The 20,015-nt window shown below is 37.0% G+C and overlaps 1 protein-coding gene across 1 annotated transcript; it reads right to left on the bottom strand.

Annotated features, from left to right (window-relative positions):
- Positions 1 to 2,003: 2,003 nt before the first annotated feature.
- SYAP1 (synapse associated protein 1) lies at positions 2,004 to 19,995 on the bottom strand. The gene is made up of 9 exons (XM_002194094.7): positions 19,717 to 19,995; positions 16,463 to 16,581; positions 14,188 to 14,254; positions 12,740 to 12,813; positions 12,308 to 12,447; positions 10,609 to 10,754; positions 6,689 to 6,747; positions 5,586 to 5,730; positions 2,004 to 4,144 (listed from the first exon to the last, which is right to left on the bottom strand). The coding sequence occupies exons 1-9, from the start codon at positions 19,913 to 19,915 to the stop codon at positions 4,017 to 4,019; spliced, it is 1,077 nt and encodes a 358-aa protein (XP_002194130.4). The 5' UTR covers positions 19,916 to 19,995; the 3' UTR covers positions 2,004 to 4,016.
- Positions 19,996 to 20,015: the final 20 nt, after the last annotated feature.

The raw sequence follows: 20,015 nt of genomic DNA, 5'->3' as shown, positions 1-20,015 counted from the left end.
AAAGGAGAAAAACATTGAAAATTAGTATTTTGGAAGAAAAATGTAATGGGTAATGTTATTTAAGGCTAGGCTACTGTACTGCTGTTACAGACATATCACTCAGCTCTTACTGAGACATAAAGATTGTCAGGGCAGAGAATACATCTTGTAGACTTCTGCTGAATTGAAACTCAGTCTGTTATCAAGGTGGTAAATGGTTTTGGGTTTTACCTTTCCTTCTTTTATCTATTGTCTGTATTCTTTACACATATATTTGTAGCTTCTTATTGTAGCTTAGCTTCAGCATTTTCCTAGGCAGGAAGACAAAACAAATTCCAGGACCCCTATCCCATCTTAGTTCTCCTTAGAAACCAAGGTAGAAACCAGCTTTTTGAGGCATATGTTTGTAAATAGGGCCCGGTCCCCACTGCAGGCGGAGAGAATTTAGAAGGTACTAGAACTAGGGGGGATTACTTCACCAGGTCAGTTGCTAATTGCAGGACTCTTGTCAGATATGCCAATTTACAAAATCTATAAAAATTGTGTAAGCATCTTGCAGGGTATGCATCTTCAGTGTTTTCCACCTAACCAGCTGTGCACCCAAGGATCCTTATATAAAGGATCACCCTTTTTATCACCCTGTGTCTGGCTTGTATTTTTAGGACTAGAGAAAAAGGCATCAATGGTACAATCACATTCTTGACACAGCCCTGGGACTGAGGGCCTGATGTGGCTGCTACTGCTTGGCAGTGCACAGGGAAGTAACCAGACACACTTTGCTCCTTTCTGTGCAATAGATATTGCAAAGTAAAAGTCAATAATATGTCAGTGGCCAACAGTTCAAGGATGCATCTCAGAGTCCAGCAACACACTCCTGCACATAGGGTTACTTAAATGCATGAGGTTAAAACTGACATCCTGCACGTCAGTACTACACACATCACCCCACCGACCACCAAGATCACCACACAGCAAGGAAAAAAATACTGAGGCAAAAAACCCTAAAAAAATTAAAAGTCTACTAAAACAATTCAGGAAACTGAAAACTTTGATTAACTTTGATAACAGATCATCTGTAAGTGGTCAAATAAAAACGTAGGGGAACTTTTCACTACACTTTTCTTATTCGCAGATTTTACAATCTTTTCCTCCAGGACAGACTATTAAAATTTAAAAATTCCATACAGGAACTAATAACACCAACTGGCATTATAAACTAATAGCTGAAGATGATTGTTCAGTGCACAAAATAAGTGGAGCTGCTGGTATCTCAGAACTATTCTAAGTTAACCTACATGATTCCTGGGTGATTTTTGCCCTGTTTCCCAAAAGTTCATTAAAAAATCTGCAAGTTTATCTTCCAAGAAAATTTGTTGACTATCTTTTATTTTGTTGTTGGTTCTTCTCAATGTTTTGAACAACTGTAGTTTCTGTCACACTGTATCCACAGGATGCTGTTATTTACATTAATTTTTGGTTTCATTTTGTCACTGATTTTGTAGCACTGTTTTGCTGGATTTTAGCATCTGTACCATCCCAGTGCTTGGAATGATGTTGTTAAGAAAAGACCAGCACTCCTGCTTATGTAATATACTATTATGACACATTTGGGTACAAAGGCATGCAAAATTCATCATGAACATGAAAAGGGCTACTTGTGCTCCTCTCATGTGGCAAGTAGAATGCAGAAGCTTTCCCTCTTCCCATGCATAATAAGAACTGCTAGGCACTTATAGCACTTATAGCACTTACTAAATGAAAGGCATAGGCCAGGCCTGAAAAATGCAGGATTATGGAGAATTTACTTCAGTTTTCCAGCTTAAAACCAGGTACCCAGATTTGAAAATATTAATATGACTTTTGATAAGAGACTTTAAATATCAGAGCTCAAGTCAGATTCAGCCTTGCTACATTACTGTCTTTTTAAATGCAAATTTAATCAGTGGGTTGGTTTCTTTTATTTTATATACGTACTTGCTTTTCACAAAAAGGGAAAAATGAAAATTTTATATGAAGGAGCCATCTTTTATGAGAAAAGGAATTTAATATCTATGACCACTATATAGGTTATGATTACATGAAAAGAAAGATCAGGCTTGATGTAGAAGCCCCATGCAAATAAGGCCATCATACACCTGAAATCATTAGGAATGATTAGGCTTGTTTTTAAGAAAGCAGACTTTTAGAGCAGCGATTTTGGAGCTCTCTGTCATCCAGGGAATATTTGCCACTATCAGAATAGAATTACCCATTTTTTAGAAGGCATCATGTCAAACTGTACAGTAGAGAGATCCTAGTATCTCCAGCTTAAATCTACAGCAATTGTATTTGTCAAGAGTAAGCACTGAGCTGTGAATACACTTATTTTTATAAGCATAACAGATTTAACTTTTGTCGTCTTTAATTAATCCCAGATATAAAAGCTCCTTAAGTACATCTTATTTACCATGACTTACCTTGCATCTGTAAACTAAGTGAAAAACCTTAAACAAATTGTGTTTAAAATGTTTGAAGTTGAGAAAGTGTATGGCAATGAACTAATTTGAGAAGCCAAATGTATGCAGGTTTAAAACAATTCCTTTTCCATAGCACGAAATAGAGGAGAACTTTCTGTCCAAGTTGCTAATGAGACAATTTAAAATATTCCTTTCTTACAGTAACAGCAGTGGAAACTGCTTAGCTCTTTTCATTTCCCACAGGATGAATATTGACTGAGTAATTACAGATATAATCTCTTCAGTCTCTTTACAAAAGTTTTCTGCAGAATTATGTCATTAAGACACAGCTTACTGTATGTAACATGCCCATAATTCAATTGTGCTTAATGGCTCCGACCTACTTAATTTTACCCATTTTCTTTTGTATTTGGAATGTCATGAATGCTTTGTCATAGAAGTTTATGAAATAGATGACAAACTGAACAGAAAATTTAATAAAATTTTCATTTATCTATATATAAAGGTACTCACTTAATGGTATAAACTACATGAAACATCCAGATGGCTATGAAGAATCAAAAAACTTTTAGAGAAAAAAAACCCTATGTTTAAATTTAAATTCTATGTCTTAAGCACTGTGAAAAAGTGTATTTTAAAAATCTGTGTCTGAAGCATATTTACTCCTCATTGCCCTCCCTCCAAACAAATGAGCCAATTTTATACATATTTACAATATTTAATAAAGATGTCCAAACCAGTGGAAGTTTTCACATAAATGTTTCAGCACTTAAAATTAAGGAGAAGCATTTAATTTGCTCTCAGCTTAGACAGTAAAATTAAATGGAACCATAACACCCTTCTGCAGAAAGAATGCATTAAACCATTTCTCTACGTGGGGAAAGGCAGTATATCAATATGATTAACAAACCCAAATTTAATTCAAGCAGTTACTAACTCTACTAATTTAAATGCTTAAATGTTTGCTGCCTAACTGATAAATAACCAGCTTCTTTTGGAGTCTGCATTAGTATGTTTTACGAAATCCTTGAAAGCTATTTGATAGGGTTTTCTATAAATTCTTTGGCTACATACATTAAGGAAGTTAAATACATGTGAAATCTACCAACTATAAGTACCTTAAAAATAGTACACATTTACAGATTATACAGGAATCAGAGTGCAAATATCAAGAGAGAATTGCTGCCAAGGACTAAGTTACTTACAACATCCATTTTTACATCCCAAATAGAAGGCTGTAGACAAAAAAAAATGCGGTTCTTAAATTTAGAAATCTCTTTGAAGAGCTTCTTGATCACCTAAAAACGCTTCAAACTGAACCACTGCTTCATGTATTAATGTTATCACTTTTAATTATAACCTGCAGTATCTGCCTCCTCTCTTTTTTTCTTTTGAAGAATATAGAAGTTCAGAAACTGCTCATATAAAGAACAGAAATACTGGTCGTATTCCCATATGGAATTATAATGACTTTAGATTCTTTTATGTCTTCTGAAGATATTTTTGTAAGCAAAATATGAAAGCAGAAATCCATGTCAGTCCTCCAAAAGAGCTTTGGTTATAGTGATTTTGTGAAAATGTTTAATTTTCTTCTTGCAGCATTTCTTCTATTTCTTTATCCCAGTTTTCATCACGCTTTTCTGAGTCTGTCACCACCTCATACTCCTGAAGCTCTTGTTGTAATTCCTTTTCCCAATCAGCAGTTTCTTCTAAAAGAGACAAATGACGTGTAAGAATTTAACAGATAATGTTGCATGTTGCTTATTTATATAAAACTAGATGAATTTGTACTGAATCTCTCATTTATCTCCTATACTTTATGGACTATTCTCCTTAGAAACAAGAGGCACTTCAGAAATTTCACCTTCCTATTGATCACAAGTAGGAATGAATTAATATAAAAAGCTATATTCCTATATGTATACTATAATAAAGATATAAAGAGCAAATACACAGCTAAGTCATTATGAGTGTCCCTTTCCAAGATAATTTTCTACAGTCTTTCACTCTACTTCCAACTGAATCTCCCTTTGCAATTTTAAATCTCCATAAAAAAATAAAGTTTGTAAAAGTGTGGATATACCATCATGGAAAAAGAAATCAAGATCAAATACTGTGGCTAGTTTAAAACAGAGAAGAAGGTACTCTCCTCACTGACATTTGCAGCTAGGCAAGCTCATTTAATCAGGGTTAAAGATAATCATATTTCATACTTCAGGGCAAAAAATTACTCAGATGGCATTCTTGTGTTGTTAATCTCTGTTTTAATTAGCTCTGCCTATCATAGGCAAGAGTGTGGGGGAGGAGATGGGCGTTTGATATGTTCCACGTTGGCTGGTACTTCAGCCTGCATAGGAACGTTCGCAATTCCAGAGTCCAAATCAGTTCGGGCCAGCTGAGATTTCTCTGAACAAGTAACACATTAATGACCTATTGAAACACTTTCATCAAAGAACTAGATGCAAGAAAATCCAAAGCACATTCTAAGAAAATTTTTCAAATTTTGTGATAAGTATCTACATATTCAAGTGTTGTCAAAGTAAATTATGTATGGCCAGAGTCATACCATCACAGGCTGTTTTTATGCTCTTTACACTGAAACTAGTTCTTCTGAATTATTTTAATTAATGAGCTCCACTTAATTTCTTATCATCATTCTCAGAACTATTTAGTAAATTTTAACTGTTCCAAATATAAACCTTTATAGGCAGAGGTCTCTTTGAGCACATAGTCTGGTGCAAATGTTGCCTTTTTAGCTGGTGCCAAAAGAAGAAAACAGAGCCTGATTTTCAAATACCATACCTGACCTACAAGGATGTAAATTAAAGAAAACAATTCAGCTGCAGAAGAACCTATGAAAGAGAAAGGAGGAGATAAAAAGAAAAAAAAATACCCCACACTCACTTTCATAGAAGAGTGACCTAAAACTCTTAGGGTCTTTGGATTTAAACCACACACAGTTAGCATTCTGTGTAAGAGGTGGTTTGACCATGGTGAAAATTACCATTAATTTCTGAAGTATCTCACTGAAGGTTGTTTCATACACTTTGGAAAAAACGGTCACAGATCTATGTTTTCAAATTGAATTACAACTTTTTTTTTTTTTTTTTTTAATCAGCCTGTAAGAAACAGAGGTAATAGTAGCTTTACCTTCTACTACTGAAGCTTCTTTCTTTTTGTCTAGCACTAGTTGTTCCATTTCTTTTCTTAGATCTTCCTGATTCAGATTACAGGTATCAAAAGCATCACTCACAAATTCTGATACACCTGGACTTGTGGAAATTTCTTCCTCATCCTGCAACAAGACACTTCAGCATAAATTTATACAGACAGGGTAAAAAAACTCACCATACATACTTTCACTCGTGACTGCTTTTAACTAGAGTTGGCAAAACTGAAGTGCATTACTCTCACAACTATTTTTCTTTACTGGCTACTTTTCCTTACAAGTATTTTTGTACAAACAAAAATGTTAGATAGCTGTACTGAAAATGATTTGGTTTACATTCTAGGCTGCCTTTGTGTCCTCTTAACAACTTTAATTCTGAGTTTGTAATCTTCATATACAAAAATAAACTCCTGAGTGATTTAGAACAGGGCTTAAATATTAAAAATTTGACTCAGTAACAGCTTTCTTCATCAAAGTAAGATTAAGAGAGGACTGCTCTTTGGAAATCTTTGCCCGCTGCATATTATTGGCAAGTGAATGCACAGCTCTGTTTCTGCCAAGAGTGTTTTCTGGCACCAACTTTACAATCCAGAAATGAACAAAGGTCATTATGTGTCTAAGGTAAAAGCTTTTGCAGTACCAAGCAAAAGTGAAATAAAACAGTGTTGCTATTGCAATGCGTAATTTAGATTCCTTATATGTCAGCCTGACCACTGCTTGAAGAGCTGGACAGAACATGGCACACAAATAGATTTTTATGAAGGTATTGCTCGTGTCTCAATGCAATGCTAACCTTCAACTCCAAACATTTTGGAAATTTCACTCTTGACAGTAAAATCACATCATAATGTGCAGGATACTAAGGAAAACATTCTTCAGATAAACTACTGTTTCTGCTACTAAAAATGAGTTCCAAGATTAAATGTTGAAAATTAGTATCACAGCAGAACAGCATCAGGTTAGGACTGTCAGATACTCTATTATTATGATTTCATAGCAGAACTTACTCGAAAAGATGCATAATTACTTTTTAAGGAACTGCTTCACATACTAAATCGCAGATAAAATATAACAGCATTTTTACCTCTTGTGATTTTATTTGAGGCTTTATTGTAACAGGCGGTGTTTTTGGCCGTACTGTTTCTATCAAGGGAAAAAAAAAAGGTAGATAACATTTAAATATATAAAAATATAATTTAATTTGTATAGCTGTTAAATATACAAGGAAATACTGTATTTTAAGGAATCATTGCGGTTAAAGGCTGAATTTAGCCACAGGTGAATAATTTTCAAAAACAAAGCAAAACAATTTTCTATTCTTAATTAAGACAAATTTAGCAAGCCATTTCCTCATTATGGCTCCAAACTTAATAGACAGGATCCCTCTGACCCTCGAAATGACATCCCAAGATCTTTAAAATTACAAATGCATAGACTTGGTAATGAAATCCAGTCACTGTCTATCACAGAAGTTTTCAAACTCCCCTGGCTGGGTTCTATTGCTCGTATGGGTGCCAGTCAGCTCTTGGGCAGACGAGACTGCACACGTATTATGCACACCCTTAAGGGCACATGGGAACAGTGCTCTGCAGCCTGACCTTTCACACAGCCAAAGGAAGTCTCTGAGAAACAAACCCTAGAAGATGGTCTTGATTTCTTAAAAAACCTTGGTGTTCTGTATTTAGAGCATGGTGTGAGGAAGACAACAATTGTTTACAAGATCTTTTCCCTGGCAGGTAAAGGGAAAACTTTTTCCCTTGTGCAACTCTGAGGGGAGAAGAGTTACAACGAAGAGCCAGGTGGCTGCAAGAACAGTTAACATTCAGGGGAGGCTGTGGTAGTGATCAAGTGCTTGCTTAGCAGTTCTCTTTGCCTTAACATGCAAAGCAGCTCTGAGCTTGCAGCTCTGCTTTCTACAGGATGCCCAGCTGGATCCTTCCTGCTAACTTAGCAATTTCTGATTCTTTGTGTTTAATTTTTAAAATTAAGGTCAGTTTTAATTAAAATAATTCCCTAACTGGTAGCTGTCCCTGCTTTTATAGCTCATTTACTCAATGCCCACTGCTCTGTCCCATCTTCTCTCTTTCACTTTCCTATCTCCAGAGGATCTCTCACTGCACCCAACACTTCAGCCAAAGAGGCTCCAGCATTCCCTGCTTGGGGAAGCTGTAGGACATGGCAGTAACTGTTTGCTGCTCAAGAGAGGTGCCTCAGACCCCACCTGCTGCTCTCAGGCAGTGACACAGCTGCTCTGCACTGGGCCGTGCCCCGTCAGGTGCGACTGATGCAGCATAAGCACCATTCTGGACTACTGGCCTGGCATCATCTCCTCCACTGCAGTGTGCTCCCATCCCAAGGTGACTTACTCCCTAACTACAGAGCTACCAATACCTAGAGAAGGGCTACAACTTGGCATTTTTTTATAGATCTTATGTAGCCTTTACACTAGAATGTGGAATGTCTTCCATTTGTTTCTTCTCCTTTCACATCAACCACGCTCATTTAACTTTCTGAAAATAGTAGCTAAGAAGGAGACACAGAAATGGAAGGCTAACAATTGTATTTTATAGACACTCAGCTTTAAGAACAAACCCTGAACATTATGAAGAACAACCAACAGGCAATTACTTCCAGTTTTAGCTTCCAATTAGGGAATCAAACTTTCAAAAAGGTTACTTAAACCAAAAATAACACATATGATTCAGACCTTCCCAAATCTATGCAATTTCTGAGTCAAACAAAACATGCATTTACTACAGTCTGGTACATGTAACTTTGCCATTTCACAACAGGCAGCCATTAGTAACTCTATCTGCATATAAAATACTGCTGGTTTGAACTGTAGAAGAGCTGCAACAGGCCAAAAGACAATGGAGGTTTTTGTTGGTTTTTTTTTTTTTTTAATGAAGGTATGTTTTGCTTTAGTCACAATGGGAATTTTACTAGAATCCAGCACCTTTCACTTTTAGTGAATGGTACTTTCCAAGGGTTTGGATGACTCAAACATAACATTTTTGTTGTTCAATAGATCGGATGCCATCTCTCCTGTAAAGCTGAGACACCAGTTAAAACAGCCATAGTTTTGGGACAGTAAACAACTGTCCTGAATAAAACTAGTGGGAATTGGTGCCTCTTGGTCTACAGTATATTCTGGAGTCGCCTGTTCTGTCAGCATTGCTTGGATGACAATGCTGACAGGACAGGCTACTACAAAATCTACTCAGAGAAAACTACTTTTTCCACTCTATATGGGGACCCTGCCTAGGCTGACACAGGCACACTTCAAACAAAACCTAATGAGAAGCATGAGACAAACTGACAACAAAGGCACATAGGCAACATGGGAGCCCAGCTTTGTAATTCCATCTGTAACCTCCCCTTCACCCCAAAGTTCTGCTCCTTGGACGGGCAGCTAAGCCCAACTGAGTAACCTTAGCTCAGTGCAGAAGACTACTAAGCTGTGCAAAAGACATGTGAAAAAGTCAGTAAAAAGAATAAGAAAGGTGATTCAAGAGGAAAAATACCTATATGGAAAGATATTATATTCAAAAAAGTAGAACAACAAGTTAACTTGGCAGCAATCACCTGTCAGTCAGGCCAACAGTGTCAACAGGACATAAGTATTACTGGACTTCATGGATGACAATTCATTGATATTGGGGATATGAGAACCATTCCAAGAGGCAGAAAATACTTTCTCATTCTGCCCAATCCCTACCCAGCCTGCCAAGATCCTTCAGGTGTCTTATTGGGGTGGTGGGTGTACATAAGTTAGGCTAAGATTTAATGAGCTACTGGTTATCTTTTGTGTTTCTGCCAGTAACTAACTACTCTATACTCTTTAAGCCACAGATTCCTATTTGCAGAATCTGTTAACATGCAAAGAGGTCCAGTGGTTTGTAAGAGGGCCAGTAAGATTTACCTGTAGATCAATGTAACTGAAAACACCTTTGTGAAGCAGCTTTTTCATCTCAAGGCTGAATCCCAGGTAGCCTCCTGCCCCCCTTTTTGTCTGTTTCCACAATATATTATGGGCCTTTGCATACCCTGCACTTCACCACCACAGTAGTTCTACCCCTGTATCACTCACTAACTTCTGTTTGGCATGAGGGATGAGCAAAACTCAAAAGCAATCCATATGCCAGCTGGCTGGGCTGGCTAGTACCTGTTGTCTGAACAAGTAAACCAAAGGTATCTCCTACTTCTTTGTGACAAGTTAAAAATCACACCCTAAGACACTAATGGTCACGAGCTGCCTGCCATAAGCCAAGTACAACACTTCACCCCTTGAGACTTCCACTCTTCTGACAAAGATGGCTGAAAGTGGAAAACAGCTTAAAAGCACCAGGAGCCTCCTCTTCCCCAGTCCACAGAAAGACACCAAGTATGGTGAGAGAGGCCCTGATTTAATAAGCAATCCAACATAAAAACGTGATGGCACCTGATGTATACAGTGAGCGTTTGTTGATGCCTGAAGATTTTTAGCTTTTTTAACATATTTGTAGCTTTGTACATTTTTAATATACAGCTGTATAGTTTTTAGCACTTTCTCACACTTTAGAACAGTAGTTACCCTTTCTCACATATTATGACACATTCTTGAAATTGTTTGGTCTTATTTTCAAGAAAAAGAGTTTCTAACAAGGACATCCTGTTTTGCACTAGCACCTGGGCTGAAATAATAAAATACTTTGTAGATATAACAAGATATAGGGCTAAGAATCCTTGGAGGTGCTCCAATGGGGCAGATCCAAGGGTGGGTTACAGGGCAACTGTTCCCCTATTGGATGTACTTGCTAGACATGCTAATTAATTAAACTTATACAAATTGTGAAAATTTGTGCTGCACATGAATATAGGTATTATATGTACAACTGAAGGCTTTCATTAAAAGACTGCTCTTTTATGTTACCAATTTTAATCCTGTTTGAAAATTTTTTCTTTCGATTTTAGATAGCATTTCACTAAATTAATGAACTATGCTAAAACAAATGTTTCCCATACCTTTCAGTTCACTATCCTCTTCTCTGCCTTTGCTCTCCTCCTTTCCTGCTGCTTGCTGTTGAGCTGCAAGTGCTGTGAGTTGTGCAGACTGTTTAATTAGGGACACCCTGTAGAAATAATTTCTCCAGAACACTTCCTCCTTTACACTAGAGAGAACAAACAGATTTTGATTATTACATCTGGAATATGGTTCCTTTTACCATCAAGCAGTGAAATAAAATTAAATATGCAGAGAGGAGGAATAGACATAGCTGATATTTAAGTAACATCTTAAAAAAGAAATTTGTGACATTAACACAGTCTAAAAAGTCCATTATTTTAGAAGTTCCTGATCTCTCACAAGACATTTGCAATTGACTTGAACCTACAATAGTAATGTTATAGCTCTAGAAAAAGCTTAACAACATGCAGTAATGCATGGTATAGAAAAATATTATGCTGTTCCATCTCTCCTGAAAAATTATGTAAACAAACTCAACAAGCCAAGCATCCCTGTTCTCTTCCTCTCTAAGCCAAACACTCTATTATTGTCAAACTATACTTGTCTACATCTTCCCTAAACGTCAGGGGGAACTGGAACATCTGTGGTGGCAGAAGCCATTCCTAGATTGCAGCAGTACTATTTCACTATCTGCACATCTTCCAGCACATGAACAGAATCTATAGTAACAAGAAACTGCCATCTTGGAAATGGCAAGCTCTGGTAAGTAGGAGACTATCCCCTGCCTCAGGTAACATTTCCCTCTGAAATTCCTCCAGCAAGAAAGACAAGACCCAACTTTAACCCACAGGCAACAGAAGACAGAAACAGCAAGATCTGTGGGGGAGGAACTTGTGTAGGTTGAGAAAAAATGAAGTTACCTTCACACCTGTTCAGGTGAACAGTGACTGAGACTAAGAACAGGTGAAAAAAATATTAAGCAATGTGGTAGAAAAGGCAAGGATAGCATGACCAGAGGCTGAAGACAGCATCAGAGAATATGGGCAGATCTTCAGACAACAGAGAAGAAGGTAAACAGAATGAGGAGCTGGGAAGGTTTATAAAAGGAGGAGATTTAAGACAGAATGTCACAAGGAGAGATTTTCTTTCCCTTTTCATCCTTAGACAAGGAGACTAATGTTAGAAACTCCCACTTAAATAGAAAGTTGAGTTGTGAAATAAGCATTAGGAACAGAGTCTAGGACTGGACAAGGAATAACAGCTCCAGAATAAAGCTCTGCAACACAGAGCTTTTCTCATTTCCTATCCAAATCCAGTTTTCTTGCTTGCATTGCTGCTTTTTTGTGACACATTCTATTACCATATCTCCAGGGGCGGTCTCTGACTATCTGTAATCACCTTTTTGGGATGTCAGTTATACCAACAGATCTGAACATTTTGATTGTTGCCTTTGCCTTTCTTTGGAGGAAAAATAATCATTAAATTTAGCACACTGGACATGGTAATACTGAGGACCTCTCCCATACTTAAGTCAACAGGTCATTAGTAGTTCTGTCTCACTGATATACTTTTTTCCTTACCTCAAATTACTAAACTGCAATGCACATGCAATACTGCATGTGTTAGACACTAGCATAAAAATGTATATACACATAGGAAGAACATAAAGAACTGAAGGAAGTGAAAGGAAAAAAAATTATGAGTATTTACAGACACATTAAAAGCACGATGGTACAGTTACCAGCAGAAATTACTTACTGTTTGGGAACAAGGTCAAATCTCATCCTATTGAGAAGCTCATCTTCTTGTAACATGACCAGTGCAACAGGGTACATTTGATCAAAGTCAAAATGAAACTGCACACCTGCTGGAGGATCCCGCAGAAAATTCCGTTTATCCTTTGAAGAACATATTTGTAGTCATTAAATGATATCAGAAAATGGACACCACATTTCACACACAGGAACAGCAAAGCAATCTGTAAAGCCTTTCTAAAAATAAAAACTATATTGAGGCTCTGCTTTGGTTCAAGTTGAAACTGATAGAACTATTTACTCTTGCACATGATTGGTGTCATGACAGACAAAAATATCCTGAAAACACATAATTTAATAAACTTACTTTAAAAACCCAGCAGTTTTAATTTCTCCAAGAGAACATTTCAAATCTTAGAGGAAATGAAATACTTACTGCTGATAAAGCCAGTATTTGTTGTTGAATTGTCTCTTCTTCATTGCTGTCTACCCAGGGAGGCACTGCTGCTTCTAGTAGAAAGGAGGAAGATAACTGCATGTATATTACTTGAAAAAAACTCACTCAAAATAACAGACCTTACATAAGGTAACAATGTCATAAAAGTAAGCTACACCAGTAGGCCAAGTCATTGTGACTTTTTCCTAAACTAAGTCCATGGCATAAGGGAAACCCTAGGAATAGAAATTTGCTTATCAGAAGTAAAAACAAAACAAAACAACAAAACAACAACTAACTAGTTAATGATCTCTGTAATTGTAAAAATAGATCTGTGGGGATTTCTTTGCAGCATGCATCAGTCAGAATTTGGTGCCTCTTAGTTTAGCAACTGAAGTAGTGCTGTATAACTGTTTAAAGTGCCTGCAAATAGTATTTCCAGATCCACTTAAAATATGTAAACTTTGTCTAAATTAAGTTTGCAAAGTAACTTACACCCAGAAGACACCAATTCTTTAACAATGGAGAAACATGTTAAAATTTTGTTATGAATTACAACCTGTTATACTCTGAGTAACCCTACTCCAGTTCAGCTGCTTTATATACTTATGCAGATACTTTCAAACTGTACTTGGGCTGTAGGGAGAGGAAAATAAACTATTGTAGAGGTACAGATATTTATCAATCTCTTCACTGTCAATGCAAATTCAGCCTACAGAGACACTATGACACATCTGTAGCAGAAAAAGAATTCTTGTGCCCTTAAACTAATATTAAACACTTATTTGCCTGTGCAGCTGATACCAGCAAGATCTTTCACCCACATGGTTCCACATCAGATGCTCATGCTTCTTTCAGTCAGGCATCTGTCACTCCTCCTTTGGCCAATCTAGGTACCTATTTTCATGAACTTTTAGAAATACATTAAGAGACTCCTAAGTTTACTAACAGACAAAACAGAAATAGAGTCAAAACAATCCCATAAACAATCTTGCAAGTAGAAACAAGACTAACACACTAACTAAAAACACCATTAAATATTTTATCACAATCCATTTAAAACCATCACATTTTAAAGATTAACAGAGTCACTACATACTCAAACTGTCAGAAATTATTGCATTCAGGTAATACATTTAAAAAGATAAAAGTCAATGATGAGACACAATGTGAGAAAACAACTTTGCTAGTATAGTGATCTTTGAGTTTATTTCACAAAGAAGAATTTGGTTAAAAAGCAAATCTAAACCAACTACATAACGTAACACTAACCTCACTTAAAAATAGAATCTGCCTATTTCACCATGTGCATTAAGTTCTGTCATAACTTAATGTATTTCATTAAATAGTGTTCTGATAGATTAGTTTTAGATAGAGCTCAATTATCCAGCCTTCAGCAAGGTTTCACTTATGGGATGTTAGACATCATCATGAAAAGCATCCATTACCTGATTTTTTAGTTTGCTGCTCTTGAACAAATTTCTTCTGTTCCTTCTGAAAATCTCCAATAATTGTCTAAAATAAAAATTAGGGAACCACAATTTAAAAAAAAAAATAAAATCCACTCCTCTTGTTTTACATTCAGTCAGAAGGTGCTTTCAAATCCTGTGCATATTCTTATATACATGGTGGCCCTTCCTGTTAGTTAAAGGTGTCTCATGTCAGTCATACACTTCCTTTTACTGAAACATTTGATTTTGCATTTAAAACTATTCTGTATGCTTTCAAAATTATATTTATAGATTTATCAATTTCAGGGGACACAGAAAAAAAGGAGAATCTTAGCTGATAGTCTGAATTGGCATACTATGCATATCCTCTTACTGTCTCACTGTATAAAATTCAGCCAATGCATACTGTTTAGATTTATTTAAACATGTTTTTAAAGCACTAACACTTAGAGATACTCTTGGCCTTACAGAAGTTTCAAGAGTTGCCTAAGAAATATATCCATGGCAAGAAACTGGACTATCAAAATTGTAAAGTTGCATTTCAGAACATGTGCTTAGCTGAAACAAAGTAACTTCTCCACTTCTGTTGTTGACAAATTTTCATTTTAAAAATCATATTTAGAAATATCCTATGTTGAATTTAGAATTTAAAAATGGAGAATGGTCTCAGAATTTGGTATGCCATAATCTAGAACTAAGAATGCAAATGTTCTTTGTTTGAAAGCAGAGGCAAAAAAGATGACGCTAGAAATGAATACTTAAACCGCTCACAAAAATACAACTTTTATACAGTGAGGTCTATGGATTAACAAGTTGCCAAAATGCACAGATGTTTTCAAGCTAAATCCTGATAAATTTCTTACTTTTTTTCCTTCAGCAACCAAGTATTTGAAATTAAGATTACTACCAGTGAGAGAACTATAGTAGTGTCAGTTATACAAAAAGATTATTGTGGTTTCTTCTGGTTTAAAATTATGTTAATTTCTTCCAATTATGGAATAAAACAATTTATATGGTGTAAGAAGAAAGCTTCATGATGATACAGGTATAATCTTGTTTCTCCTGTATGTAATACTGATTAATTGAAACAGGGAATTCATATTACTCTAAAACATTTACAGAAAGAAAGAAAATTTTATTTTTGGCATAAAATATGCTTAGGTACTTAGCTACAGTTTCTTAAAAGCATTATTATTAGTGTATTAAATTAACAAATAACCTTGTTACTTGATTGTTCCCCTTTGATGTATATCAAAATTACATTAGACTCTGATATTACTGTAGAAGGAAATAGATCTCTATATATAGACAACTGCCTATGAAATATGAAGACAATGTAAAAATGTAAAATGTGATGATAACAGAAATTAATTTGATGGAAGACAACATGAACACTAATTATATCAAGAAGTAGGATTCTGTTGTATTAAAAAAATAAGCAGGCAATGCTGCAGTTCCCCAGAAGGGATGTCTGAGACAGGAGCAGGAAAAGGTTTCAACCAGTTCCCTTTCCCTTCCCAGACCTCTCAAGAGCAACCACAGAACACTTATTGGCACTTATTGCTGCCTTTTTTTTTTTTTTTTTTTTTCTTCTTTTCTTTTCCTTCTGCTAGGTTTGTGGCTTAAAGCACTGGAAGAACACTTGCTGGCCCAAGTTAAGCAACTGGAGCTGACAAACAGGAACAGAGGGTAAGAACTACAGGGCAGGGTCAGGGTGGGGAAAAGAACAGGACAGTAACAAGGTGTTTCATTCACTCACTGGTTCTTAGGGAACTGTACCTGTATACCCCTAGGGTCCTCGGATACAATATGTACAATACCAAGCTAAATCTGACTTCTGCACAGAGGTGCCTATAAGATGCAAGCTACCTCATTCCTTTTTCAAACTAAATAAACCATGGGGCAAAAAGAAACCAGTCCACACATCTTGGGACAGACATTCCCCAATTGCCTGTCTCAAATTCTTTCACCCTTCCACCTACATTGGCATTTTTCAAATTTCCTTCTGGTATTTCTCCAGTCTATCAGCATCCCGAGGGAACTGAACAAACACAGATGAAGCACTGAGAAAAGCAGGGTGACTGTTTTTTGGAAACTCTACCATGAATAAACATTTCAGTCACGTCATTCATTATGACAAGAGATGCACAGTTTCTTGAAAGACATATCTGAAGACAGTTTAAAGAAATGTTATCAAATGCCGGATTTGCCACATGTTGTAACAATGGCAAGCAAACAGATATTTCAGATCAAGTGTCTAGAAATAAATTACCTTATCGATGATACTGTCAATTTTTCCTTCTTCTACAGACTTCTTTATTGTCTGTGCTGTTTCAGCAACAGACTCAGATATCTTTTTTGTAGCAGCAGAGGCAAAATTGAAGAGGTAACCTTTCACAGACAAAAAAACAAAGACCTGAGAATAGATTTCTTTACATCCAGTTCTCTTTCTACATTTATTTTACCTTCTCTTTAGACGTTTGGATACCTACTTAAAAGTTTATTTCAAAATAACTTAACCCAGCTTGTGGCCTACAAAAAACTCCTGAAATTATATTTATCCTTTTCTAGTTTATATTCTTTAATGATGATGATTACAACTTTCTGCAAACCAAATATTTATACACAAACCTTGTTTACTAAATCAAAAATTGCTAATGGTCCTTGAAATACTTCTTTCCAATGAGTTTTCTGAAGCAATGTCTTTCCCTATTTCATATAAGTGTTTTGGAGACATTAAGCCATAAAGTAACTTAGCTACAGTATTAAAACAGAATTTTTTTTTAAGAAAATCAACATGCATAATAAAGTCTTATAAACTGAGGCAGCAAATGCATTAAAAATTTCAGGCAGGTAACACCTCCTTTAAAAGTCTTAGCATAGAAGCTTGCTCTTGATGTTTGCCCTATCTATTTTGCATTATCTTCCCCTCTTTAGGAAAAGAAAAGCACTGTGCCCTGTTCACTCATTTTTCTGAGTCATATTTTCTGAAAACATTAAGTGTCAGAACAGCAATGAAGAATATTCTCGAAGATTCACATTCTTTTTGTTAACAGTGCTGAAGTGAAGAGAGGTGGCAGGGAAAGAACTGCATACACATAGCATTGCCATCTGCACCGTATTCTATTTTAAATAAGGAGAACAAATGTGCAAGAAGCATCTTGCAAGAAGCAAGATGTATGTAATAAACCTTCAGAAACATCAAGTACCAGCTTACAGACAAGTGATTTGAAAACATCAGTACTAGTTCTCAGATAGCATGATGTCAGAAGCACTTAATATACCTGAATGACTGCATTTCACTGCAGTACCTCAGTTCCAATACATACATTGTGTCAGTGCCATGGTAAATAAAATACTTGCAGAGAGATCTAGATAGATTGGAACATCTGGGCAAACATCAATGGCATGAAATTTAACAAGAAGAAATGCTGGATTCTGCATGTGGAATGAGTATAAATTGAGGGAGGAGTGTCTGGAGAGCAGCCCTGCAGAAAGGGACCTGGGAGTACTGCTTGGTAGTCAGCTCAATAGAAGTCACATATTTATACATAAAGTCATGTAGAATCACCTTTGACTTTTATACAGGAGTTGTCAAAAAAATCAACCAACTAACACAAAAAAACCCCACCAAATCCCAGCACTTCTGTTTCAAACAAAAGACCACCCTCCTTGTCAAGAACTCTCAAAAAAACCTGTTTCCCTATGGGTTAGAAATGTAAACAATAATCTTATAATGAAAAAAAATATTAAGAATTAACACATGGTTGTTAGCCAGTGGTAGAACGAGTTAGTTTGGAACACTGATGTCACCTCTTGGAAAGCTGACTATTCTCTGGGTTGGATAAAATGTTCTCTTGTAATGATATCACAAATCAATACCAAAATATGCAGAGGTCTAGCCAAGGCTTAAGACAATTTTTTTATGTATAACTTTTTTTATCTGGAACAAGTCACAGAATGGTGGTAACCAAACATCCTTCAAGTACTTACTAGCATCTTTTATACCCATTATCAGGCTTTATAACCCACTACATGATTCAGGAGTAAAAAAAGGTTAAGTTCTATATTTTAGACATAGACATATACATTATTCCTCTTATGAGAGTAAACAGCAACCTACTGGACTGCTTACTCCCCACCAGCTTTTATTGGCTGTTTCATGTATCCCTGGAACCTCTCCTGTATGCAACAGTTTTAGATGCAAAATGTGCAGAGGCATTTGCTGTCTAGTGACATTCTGGCATTATTGCATAAAGTGGTTTTGGCCAGTCCTGGAACTGTGCTGAAGAGCAAAAAACTTTTTATTTATAAAACTGCAGAAAAGGTGGTACTTAGCCTCAGAAAAATAGAATTTGTGGCGGAAAATAACACTTTCAAATGACCAAAAAACTCATCTTCTGTCTTACAAGTGTATGCCTATATTAAGAATATGTCTCTAGCAATACTTCTATTATTAGTTCACACTGGCAAAATGCTCATAATTTCTATAATGGCATGATAATGAGCAAAGATAATGTCTATAAGGCTTCTGCTTTACCACTAAAATTCTTTATCTGCCAGGAGATTCTTTTTACTCAGTTACCCAGATTGTTGGCCATGCAGAGGTTTCTAGGATTATGTGTTAAAACAGCAAGAAAGCATTTCCACCATAATCTATTCTGGTGTCACAGACAATGGACCCATTGACCACTAAACCAAATTTTCATGTACAGAGCAAATTATGGAATGGATCTTTATATAGATAATAGTCAATACCTATTCTTCCCCTGAAGCTCAAATTCCTTTTCCCTTCCTGAACAATTTGCAGATTAGAACAGTCAGAGTCAGCAGCAGGTTAGTATCAACTTACCACAACTAGACAGGTATTTGAGCACACTACACAGACTAAACTGCTGCAGTTCTGATTGCCCAAGACAATGCACAGTAAAGAACCAGCTCAGATTAACCTCTTAAATCATACTGATCCAGAATTTCAGAGCATCAATAAAAAAAAAAAAAAAACCCAAACCCCTTTCCTTAAAAAAAACTTTAGTAATGAGTATAGGTCTATACTATGGATTAATTTTATCCAAGAACTCACTACAGCAATGCAGGAATTTTACTTATAGCAAATTACAGCTTCACCCATCCCTGGCAGCGTTCAGGGCCAGGCTGGATGGGGCTTTAAGCCTGGTCCAGCAGGCACGGCAGGGGGTTTGGAATGATTTAATCTTCAAGGTCCTTTCTAACCCAAACCATTTTGTGATTCTAAGACTGCAGACATGTTCAACAAAATCAGGAAGCGCCATTATTTTCCTACGAAAAGAACACAAACGCCCACAGTGCAATCCATGAAGTACATTATTCTACGCAGACAGATCTATTCTCTGTACACACAGACCTCCTCCCACAGTGCCAACAGAACAGATACTTAAGAAACGCTGCTCCTTTAGAAATAGCTCTGAAAGAGGCGACAACGAAAGGCACTTCGCAGTCTTGACTCCTTAGCTCATATTAGAAAGCCGGCAGCCGCGGCACACTCACTGCCGAATCCCTTGGCCTGGCTGAGCAGCGCCTCCGAGTCCCCCTGCAGCTCGCCCCGCTCCTGCCCGGCCGGCCCTGCCTCCTCCTCCTCCTCATGCTCCTGCTCCTGCTCCGCGGGGCCGCTGCCGTGGCCGGCGGGCAGCAGCGCCTCCTCTCCGGCGCGCTGCAGCCCCAGCCAGCTGCCCAGGCCGCGCAACATGGCTGCGGGGCGGCGGCCGCGCTGCGCCGGGCCGGCGCCGCTGCGGAACCGCGGGCGGCCGCTGCCGCCGCTTCCGCGTGCGCCACTTCCGCCGCCAAGG

Source organism: Taeniopygia guttata, chromosome 1 (assembly GCF_048771995.1).
Source record: "Taeniopygia guttata chromosome 1, bTaeGut7.mat, whole genome shotgun sequence".
Classification (NCBI taxonomy): Eukaryota; Metazoa; Chordata; class Aves; order Passeriformes; family Estrildidae; genus Taeniopygia; species Taeniopygia guttata.
This window is presented reverse-complemented; position numbering and strand designations above follow the sequence as displayed.

Bases quoted from the DNA above. Each gene is read 5' to 3' on its own strand.
- SYAP1 (XM_002194094.7), bottom strand. From the start codon at position 19,915: ATGTTGCGCGGCCTGGGCAGCTGGCTGGGGCTGCAGCGCGCCGGAGAG. The intron at 10,755-12,307 runs GTAAGTAATTTC...TGTTCTCTCTAG, and splicing joins TTTGACCTTGTTCCCAAACA to TGTAAAGGAGGAAGTGTTCT. The intron at 5,731-6,688 runs GTAAAAATGCTG...GTCTTGTTGCAG, and splicing joins CTCAAATAAAATCACAAGAG to GATGAGGAAGAAATTTCCAC.